This window comes from Jatropha curcas, chromosome 1 (genome assembly GCF_041381405.1).
Source record: "Jatropha curcas cultivar XTBG-Jc1 chromosome 1, XTBG_Jcur_1.0, whole genome shotgun sequence".
NCBI lineage: Eukaryota > Viridiplantae > Streptophyta > Magnoliopsida > Malpighiales > Euphorbiaceae > Jatropha > Jatropha curcas.
The window spans coordinates 32,070,360-32,081,368 of record NC_143151.1 but is presented as its reverse complement, the minus strand read 5'-3'; the positions used below and the strand labels follow the sequence as shown (position 1 = coordinate 32,081,368).

The window sequence follows — 11,009 nt, the reverse complement described above, 5'->3', positions numbered from 1 at the left end:
TGCAGAACTTCTGATGGACCATAATGCAACGTTAATGAGAAGGAAGCATTTAGGAATAACACTTGAACACAAAACTCTTCTCTCTTTAGATAAAGGTGGAGATTATAATAACAAGCAACCCATTCATTTACACAATTGAAGTACACATGGAAAAAGTAAAGCTAAGAGAACAAGTTTAACTAAGCATACTTAAATATTTGTCTCCAAATAGACATTTTTTCCCTGACAATTCACTAAATACAGCAAACTGTGATATTTCCAAATACATATTGCAAATGAGCAAAGAGCTCAATTTGAATAATCTTCAGACGGACTTGCAATTTCAAGAACTTCATTTTGAGTTTCCTTGCTCAATGATATGCTTATAGACTAATTACGATTCTTACATTTCTCCATGGCCCTTGGAGCTGCAAACAGACAAAAGGATTAAAAGTTAAGACCAATTCGTTGAGAAACATATAAATGTTGACCAAGTCCAGAAGATAAAATTAAAGACCAGAATGGATTTTGGAGTTTGTTATCAAAGACTAGCCATGTTGGAATAATGAGGGAACAAATGTTTGTTCATCTAGCATGATAAATTAATAGGACTTACCAAGCCCAATAGCCTCTGAACCTTTCATGATCCTCAATCTCCTGCATGTGTCCGTAAACATCCTGTAATAACATAGAACAAGATCAGAAGCCAGTGATATATGGTTAACTATAAGATAATAACTTGTTACGATTCAGGTTATAGAAGATTGGATTAAGAACGATATATTATTACAAGAAATCGCAATTCCAAGTTGCATATCAGCTTATGCCCACTGACTTTTCAAGATCAAATTAAAAATTCATTCAAGGGAACATAAAGCATAGCAGAGTTCTGCTTCTACCTTCATAAATGTAAAAATTTTGGAAGTATAGTTATATCGAAGTATCATGTATCAACTAAACAGATAATGTACATCTCATCTCAGGAAAAAATTATTGGATGGAAACAGATTGTTGAAACTTACTCCCAGGGCACATCGCCGACAAGCATCCAGTCACCGTCCTTATCTTCATATGTGAGAACATATTCAGAGCCATGGAGAAGATCTTTTAAACAAGTCTCGCTCAGGCCATCTCGCCCTGGAAATCCTGAGCCGCATTGTCCTGAATCATAGTCATTCATAAACACAAGTCGATAACCTCTCAAGACATGCAAACAACATAAACGAGAAAATAACTAGTCAAAGAAGTCATCAAGCAACCATGCTTCCAATGCAAATACTAGATTGGAAATCATACATCCACTAGAATAAAACGTTCTTCTTTACTTTTGGTCAACCACGAAACACCAAATTCCCAATGGTAGGGCTAGTCAATATTAACAGTGGAACATGCAAGTGATATTTGACAGGCAGTCCAAAAAGAATTCTCTGATTGAAAAAACAAAATCACAACTTCTAAACATTTTATTTCAAGTACGAAACCAGAAAATTCACTGGAAAGTTAATAGTAGAAACTTTCACGAAATGGATATATAATTCAACTTTGCAGAAAACAAACAGTAAACCAATTCAGATTTTTGAATTTGTTGATCAGGCAGCAGACGATTGCTTGACTTTTGTAAGATCAAGGGGATCATAACTGCGTTATGTAGAGGTGAATACACACTTTATGCTTGTCAGAAGCCACCCTTTTACCAACCAACAGAGGGCAGATATTTTTCACTGAAACAATTTGCTCATCAGGTACGTCTTTGTGTGCACGCCTGCGTGCGAGCGTGCACGCGCGTGAGAGAGAGAGAGAGAGAGAGAAAGAGAGTATACCAATAGTAAAGCAACTGAACATCTTCTCAAGAGCAGATGAGAGTTCCACATAGTTGCTGTAGGTTTTGAGATCAACCTTCCTAAGGTATGGTGCACCATCCATGCTAACTTTTACATAGAGGCACCCAAATCCTGATTTGCCTTCAGCATCTTCAGTGTTCTTTGCCAAATTAGAGACCATCGTGTTCTTTCGAAAAGAACGGATAGGTGGCCACCCCACCACCTGTGCCCTGTTGCAGAAATACTTGGATCAGCATTCACCAAAATCATGTACCATTGAAATTCAATTGAGTAGTTCTAGAAAGAAAAAGACGAGCTACTTAAGTAAAAATATTTTTTGAAGGGAGATTTCATAAATTACAATGAAAAGGTCTATATCTAGAAAGCGTACACTACCAATTTTCAACAGCACAAACGAATCTGCAGATTTTGGAAGGCAATTTATTTAACATAATAATCCGAAGACTACAAAAGTGATAAACATGAAACTTCACATGCTTCTACGTTATGTATCACAAAAGAAAGTCACAGAAAGTTAAATTTTTAACCATAAACTAACAAGATGTACATGCAAGGGCATGTGGAAGCCAACTAGAGATCAATTACATCAATACATGAAAGAAACAGCAAAAATTATAAATAAAATTGAATTGACTAAGCACATAGTTTGAAAAGAAAAAGATATTTGCAAATTTAAGCATAATTTACACATCCTAGGTCCCAAAACCATGTCTAATAAAATTCTACTGCAGTAAGTAAACTCGATGGCTTTATCTTCCCACAAACCACAGCAGCAAGAAACATGCAATAAATTGTAGAACATATTTTCCGTCCATATATTCTACAATCTTCACTGAAATTAAAGATCGGCCAAGGCAACAGAGTAAGAAACCAACCAAAACAACATAAACAAGAAAACCAACTTAAAGCAGTAGGTTAGGTAAGCTTACTTAGCAGCAGGAGCATTACTGTTCTCATTTGCACCAGAGACTTCACTGCTCTTCCCTTGAACTGGCTTTGGAGATTGAGCAATAACACCAACAACCTCTTTCTTGGCCGGTTCAGATTCACAATATTTCTGGGTATTACCATTATCACCTCTAGGAGAAAACAAGACAGCTCCTTTACTCAAATCAGTCTCAGATCCATTATTGACAGAGAAAACCCATTTTCCAGAGGAGCTATCAATGGCATCTGAGAAACCTCTCTTAGCCCCTGAGACCAAATTCTTTAATGAGCTAAGAGAGTACCCATTATTGTTGGTTTCAATATCTTTTCCAAAAAGAGAGACCCCAGTCAGTGGTTTTCTTTCAGGGGACTGTGACCCAGGCAAACCAAGCCTCAGCTCAGTTTCTTTAAGGTTGAGAGAAGTTTTGTTTTTGTTGCTGTTCTCTTCAGTTGATAGAGTAGAGGAAGAAGAAGAAGAGGATGAAAGCTTATCAGAGATTCTTTCCATAGGAGAAGAAGTCTCTGATAAGCCTATGTAATCATGTTCTTTTGGTATAGACATCAAAGTTGCTGTTCAAAATGAAAGAACTTGAAAATTACAGACCACCAAAAAAGTTGAGAAATTTGTAAACAAGATCAAGAGAATGGTTTGCTAAGGTCTGCAAGAGCTGGTTTTTGTTGATGCAGAAAAGAAGCTTCTTTGGCTCTCTGTAGCTACTTAGCTTTTCATTGTTATATATAAACCTCTGATATCTGTTTAAAAAAACATTACCTTTTCTTTATTTTTGTGCTTAAAATTTAAAGTCATTTTTCCTTACCAGCCTCCTCACCACAAAGTTAAAAAGGCAATGTGACTTTGGGATGGGATTAATGCTTATCCAGTTTCAGTTCTACAGTTTCTTAATTCTCCACCATATGTCATAGAACATTATTGATTCTTTTTTTTTTAACTAAACACAACTTTCTTTTATTTTGTTCTAATATTGAAATTTAATTAAAAATATCAAAATTTAGAATTTGTAATATTTTAAAAATGCATAAATTTATGCGATGAACTTTGCTACATAACGTCCCATCTAATAATTATAGTTATGTTTTATTATTACCTTCTTCACACATCATAATGTATATCAGGGAAGTGGCCACCGACAGCTGACTGAGTATCCTCCGGCAACATTTTACAGAGTGTTTTCATGTTTTTCACTTTTACTAGCCTCATTATTGTTCACTATAGTATAACCTTTTTATTAGGAAAAAAGAAAAAAGAAAAAAAAGGAAGGAAGGAAGAAAGATAGATTTAATAGGAAAAAGAAAAGAGAGAAAAGAGCATAGACAGTCCAGAAACAGAGTAGAAAGTGATAGGACGAAAATGAACAACTGTGTGTCCAAATATCAAATTTCAGATCCCTGTGAATGTGATGATAACTTTTCAGTACTCATTTTATTTTTCTTTTTATTTACTTTTCTTCATCATTATACATATAAATATGTTCTCTTCGTGTGTATTGTGGGAAATTGCTGGAAAGCTGACATAGAACAATCAGAGCACCAGAAAAAAGTGAAGATTGAAATCGCCAATTCAACTTGCTATAATACATTTTGTGTCTTTAAGGCTTTCTTTTTCTTTTTTCTTTTGTTTTTTCATTTTAGAAGAAGAAAAAAAAAAAAAAGGCGAGGGAGCGAGAGAAACAATCTAGACTTTAAATAAAAATGGGTCGAACCAAATTATATCAAATTCGATTTTGATATTCATAAAAAGTGTATTCGCATCCGAACTTAATTTATGAATTGAACTCAGAATCATTTGCACTAGAAAAAAGATTATAGCTTATAAAGTTTAAATTCAATTAAAAGTGTATTAGCTCGATATTAAAGTTTATAAGTCAGTTCATAAACTTTGTTGTGAAATTTAAATTTGACTCATTTCTTGAACAAGCTTGGTGAATAAATTTATAATTAATTTATTAAATTTATGTAATGAGTTTTTTTCTGAATGGTATTTCTAATAATTTACCAATGAGGAAGCTCAGTTAGAAACACGGCATATTCTAACGGGCAAGGGTGATTTGGTAATTGAATTTCACTTTTTAAGTTTTTACTGATTGGGTCAGTGAAGTGTCAGGTGAATTTCATATTAGGCTTAATTGTGTCGGGTGGTGAATCTTTTGTTACCACGCCTGTATCTTATCGTAATTATTGTGCGTTAATCCAAAAGTAGTAACCACGCGCAACAGATCCAACGGTGAGTAACAAAATATGTGACTAGAACGCTTACGATTTTCCCACGTCATAGCATGCGGTAGTTAGGGGACATAACGGCGTTTAGTTGTTGCTTATTACAGTTGACGGAAGTAAACCCGTCATGATTGGGTCCTTGACCCATTGACCCATTTGTAGTAAACGGTCAAGTAAAGCGGTAAATTATTGACGACACCGCTTACTGTTGGTTCCCTAAAGGTAAACCTTCTTCCTTTACCACCTTTTCCACTCTATCTTTGCTAATTTCCACTTTACCACCACAGTATTTTCTTTTTGCCTTCTGAAATATTTATCATAGAAATTTATGAAATATATATCCATTTTTTTCCCTCAAGGTGTGTATTAAAATCAAAATTTCATGTAATTAATATTTTTGACGTGATTCTACTAATGAGATGTAATATAATAATTTACTTTTCATTTTTTAGTATACATTAAGAGTATCTTCTGTATAAAAATAAAAATTATTTTTTTCGAAGCGAATTTCTTAAATAAATTTTTCCATGCATAAGGTCAGCATTGGATACGGCATATAAAAAGAAGTTCAATTGATCCCTCTTTTTTAAAAAATATTTTAATAATATATGTATATTCATTTAAATTAATCTATAAATTTTAATTTATTTATATCATTGACTCCTCTTTTTCTAAAAAATTATATATTGAATCCGGATAAAAAAATTTCTAGATTCGCCACTGTATAAGGTTCCGTACTAAATTCAAAATATTTGCTTAAAATGAATAAACTTTAATCTACTTTTAATAATAATTAGATTATATTTTTTAATTCAAAAAATTCAAAATTATTTTATTATCATTAGCAAAATCATATAATCTCTTTAAAAATTATTTTAATGAAAAAAATTTAAGAATAAAAAAATGAATAATGAAAGAAAATCACCTAATAAGAACCATGTCCATCCTTCTCATTTATTTAGTTTATATTTCATAACATATTAAATAATTAGTAATCATATTTTTTTCTTAAAAATGAAAAAGAAAAATTGTAATCATACAAAGGTTTTTCTTTATTATTATTATTATTTATTAGAGGTCAGTACATTGCATCACTGGAATAGCCGCCAAGTGATGGCATTTTAGAACAGGAATTGGTAGGTATAAATCATTATTAATCCTGTTTTTTTATAATAATTAAATATTATTAGTTTCTTTAGAAACATGATTTCATTGTTGAACACTAAAGTATTAAAATTAAAAAAAAAAAAGAAAAAAAATCAACTTTTAGGATTTAATTTGAGTTTAATAAAGGATGCAAACTATGCAAAATCTTTACACACAAGATGCTGTCTGATGGACCTAAAAAAGTGTTATCTGAAACATCCAATCAACTTTTGAGAAAATCCCAATATAAAGCATGCTTAGCAACCTTTAATATTTTTTTTTAGTCCCTAAACTTTCTTACCCATTTTAGCCATGTAATGAGGTCCTTAATTAATTCTTTATTAATAATAAAATTAACAAAATCCCATTATATATCATGCTTGTTTGACCATATGTTACTTGGTGACCTAACAAAGCAGTATTGTCTTTCATTGGACAAAAAAGGAAAAAAAAGATTTGCTGATTTGTTTGATTTGATGATTGTGGTTAGCTATTGGTGGTTAAATGTCAAATACTATTAAATATTAGCAATTTATAATTAGTACATGATTTATTATATTTAGAAGTATTATTGGGCTAATCTTTATGCATTTATTTATTTTTGGTCTTTTTTTTCTTTAATTAATTTAATTATAGCATAATACATATGACTTGGATGATATCATGATATTATGAAACTGTATAAAATTAACATGACAGAGCTGCTTGATACTTTAATTTTCTTTTTGTTTACTTTATGATCTCAATATTTAAATGTTTAATCTTTTTTAAAAAATAAACTAATCAAGACACATGACTCAATAATTGAAGTCCTAATAAGGTATAACCTAATTTGGTCTAAGTCGTATGACCTTGCTAAACTGAACATTGATTTTCTTTCTGTTGAAATCACTTTTTAAACTTTAATAATAAAATTGACTTTTAAACTCTAATTAATCTGAGAAACGAGAGGTCTTAAATTTAAATTCTCTAAATTATAAAAATTTTTCATCAATTAATTAATTAAAAAAAATTACTATTATTATAAGCTGGAAGTCATAATATTATTTTCGGCCATTGAACCTCCTCCTCTTAACACACATCCCTGTCCCTATACTTATTGGAGTAGCACTTTAAGAATATAAGATTTGGTCCCTCCACGTGGATTTAAGTATACTCTCTCTCTCTCTCACACACACACACTATATATGGTTATTCATACCAGTACGTATAATAGTGTATTTCATACGTAATATGGATATTATGTTAATTAACCTATTTTTGGTATAAATATACATAAGAGAAAGATTAAGCAAAGGTCGCTTTCCCACTTTGCATTCTCTTTTCTCATACAATAATAGAGACTAACGAAAACAACAACTATCTAATAAAAACGACTTTCACTAAATTAGCTACTCATTCCATATCACATCTCTTCTCCTGCAAAAAGCACCTTAATTTAACTTTTTCCAGCTACTATTAAAGATACATATAACTAACGAAAATAGTCTCTCTTTGGATATGTTCTGTAAAATTAACTGTTTTTGTAGATATTAGCTGTTTTAATAATTTTTTATAAAACGTTAAAAGTTAAATGTTATATGAATTTATTTTGTATAAAACGCTATATTAATCTCTAAAAGATAATTCAAATATTATATTACCGAAAACTATAAAATTCAGCATTTAACTTTTTAACTATTTAAAATGCTAAAAACTATTGCCAACACAATTTTTTATAAGAAGAGGGAAAATACATGATCATGACTGACAACAATGTTTTGACAAATATTATTTATACTGTTCGATAAGAGATTGTGACAATGGATTTTATAATATTACTCTCTTTCGTGTTTAGAAACGGTTGACAAGACAACTGGAAAACTATTAAAATAAAATTAATATAAAATCCCAAATATATAATCTTAAAAAATAAATATTGAGGAGGTCACAGTCCCTTCCATCTCGTGCAAAAAATGACACTATTACACGTAAGAGGCAAAAATTTTTATATATACTATATCTGTCTGTCCCAGCTATTTTCATACATCAATCTTTATTCTGTTTCTGCCATAGGGGATTTTTGTTTCAAAATGGCACATTTTTCATTCTCTTTAAATTTAAAAGAACGGCACTAATAAGAAACACATGATCACGTTTTTAATATTCTTCTTGATACTATTTTTTTTGGCTTGCTAATTTGTCGGTTCATAATTAAGGATAATACTGTGCAATAATTTTTCTTTTCCCATTTATATATATATGTATAATAGAAATTATTATTGCAAAAGAAAAATTATTGCTATTTTTATAATCTGATTTACTAAACAAAATATAAATAATTTGTAAATTTATAAGTTGGTTAAGAATTGTATTTTTTGTAATTTGAATTTCATTTCTATGTAACAATTAAGAAGAGAAGGAATCGAAATCGCCGCATTGTTTGACTATCAGCATAGAGATTGATGTGGGTCCACTTAAGAGGTGGGTCCAAATGACAAAATGTGCCTCCCACTGTGCCACACCACTAGTAGTGGGTTCTACTAGAACTATAGTGGGGTCGACAATTAAAATTAACAAAAAAAAAAAACCTAAATCTTTCGTGTTTTTCTTCTATAAATTAACACGAGTACATATAAAAAATTAGCGATAATTATATTTTTTTTTGTCCGAACTTTTACTTTTTTTTTTTTCTTCTCTTTATCCGTAACTGAAAGGGGAAAAAAAAAAAAAAAAGTCATTTTTAATCCGAGCGTAACAATACGATGCCTGACATATTGCATTTTGATCATATGTTTATTTCTAGTAATATATTTACATCGGAAAGATGGGACCTACTTGCCGCGCACCATAGCTACAGTGAGTGCGAGTTGATAAGCTAAGGCTAAACCAAAAAGATATAGTGAGAAAGAAAGAGATTCAACAAAGTTGTTCTTCAAAAAGAAGAATTCTTTTTGTCAAATGCTTTGATCTAACGTTCTCAGTTACGTGTCAAGAACTGAAAATGATGTCTTCTCTTCTTTAACCCCAACTTTCTTTTCTGTTTCTTCGTAAAAAAAATGAAAAACTACCGCAAACCTTAATTTCTTAGGTTCGATAAATATTAATTCTATTTTGAAATTTAATTAAAAAATAAAAATTTTTATTAGCAAAACTATTCAATTAATTTGATTCCGACTAAATTTCAAACTCGAAACTTATCGATCTCGAACATAATTTGAGTATATCTTAATTAAATAGAAGCATGTTAATTTGGTGGGGCAAATTGTTATGGAAAAGGAAGAATTTTGATATCCAAGCGTCAATTGTGGCTCTCAAAGTCCTATGGGCTAAAGGCACGAAATGGAATGGTAGGCCATTTTGTTAATATTGCCTTCTTCTGAATTGGTTCTATCAATCAACAATTTAACCATATTTTCCCTGTGCTGTGCATATATATGAAAATCCTAACTACAATTCCAGGTGTTGTAATTACATCACTGTCTACGTAAATTTTATTTTGATTTATTTATATATTTATTTATATAAACAGTTGAAATATCAAAAAATAGTTACACCTAACGTTATTCCTATGATGTAATTAAGCATATTTCAGATAAATTTAAATCAATCCAATTGCACGAGACCATGATTTATTTTTACACTTTTACAAAATTTGGCTCCAATATTATGCATTTTTCTTACAATTAGATAGATATAATTGAAGCAATGAACAAAAAATGAAAAATTATGTTCTCCCCATTTTATGCAAAGTTAGGTTTTTGGTTCCCCAACAGTCAAGCATCCTCTAAGGCCATAAGATTGATAACCTTGCATGTGCTTTTGGTCTATAGATATAAATTGGTAGGGAAAGTTTTAGCTATAAGAAAGAATGCATTATTTATTGGTGAGGTCCAATTGCACATTCCATTCAATTTATAAAATAAAAGGTTGCATGTATTGTATTGGGTTGCGGTCACTACTCACAACTCAGTAGGCCCCTTCAAATGTAGGATAATCCAAATATATCCAATAGATTTTAAGCTGTCCATGGCAAATTGCCTTCAACTTGATTGATTAGAAAGAAGTGATTACTGAACTTTTTAATAATGAGTTGAAATTTGAATGGAATCGGTTCAGGAACAAGAGAATTGGAACTAAACAAATGACAAAAATCTTTTAATATGGAGGCAGTGGGAGCAATAGTGCAATCCTAAATCCGTACATGTTCAGAAACTTGTCGGAATAAAAACAGGCCGGAGCTCAGTCGTCAGTCACTTACCCATAAAGGAGGAAAAAAAAAAAAAAAAAACAAAATTTATCAAGAAAATGTGAGAATTTGCATAGTGGGGGAGAATCTTTTAATCTGCCAAAAAGTTCAAAAGATGAAATGATATCTATCAAGAAGAACAATTCAATTTTGTCATAATATTATTGCTCCAAAGTCAATCGAGCAATGTTGGAAATTGAGCTCAAAATTATCACTTTGAAAATTCTTGATTTCTTCCAAGTACTATTTGCATTGGAAAACATTATCAGAATCGACTCAATTTAGTATAATTACATATGTATACGTAAATTTTAGATTTTCAGGAATGTTAGAGCAGAATTTGGGAAATCAAGATTTTAGTATAATCCTAATAGTGTTTAGTATATTTCGGGATTAGATTCCGAAACTTATTAAGTTTTTTTCTGAATTTGTTTATTATGTGTTTGTAATTGACATGTGGTCCAAATCCACCAAACCGCTGAGCATATAATAAATTTGCAGATACATTTAAATTTATGTGCAGATTTGATTGGAGAAAATGGTCCTCGTGTTATTAATTTTGTGGTATCACAACTCATATGATAGGGTCGATTATTATATAATTAATGAGTAATTATTTTAGGAATGAAAATTAAGTTTCACTTAATAAGATC

General features: G+C 30.8%; 1 protein-coding gene across 1 annotated transcript; it reads right to left on the bottom strand.

Annotated features, from left to right (window-relative positions):
• Positions 1-62: 62 nt before the first annotated feature.
• LOC105635024 (auxin-responsive protein IAA27) lies at positions 63-3,527 on the bottom strand. The gene is made up of 5 exons (XM_012218007.2): positions 2,750-3,527; positions 1,800-2,029; positions 1,002-1,140; positions 596-657; positions 63-407 (listed from the first exon to the last, which is right to left on the bottom strand). Exons 1-5 carry the CDS (start codon positions 3,307-3,309, stop codon positions 370-372), a joined length of 1,029 nt encoding a protein of 342 aa, XP_012073397.1. The 5' UTR covers positions 3,310-3,527; the 3' UTR covers positions 63-369.
• Positions 3,528-11,009: the final 7,482 nt, after the last annotated feature.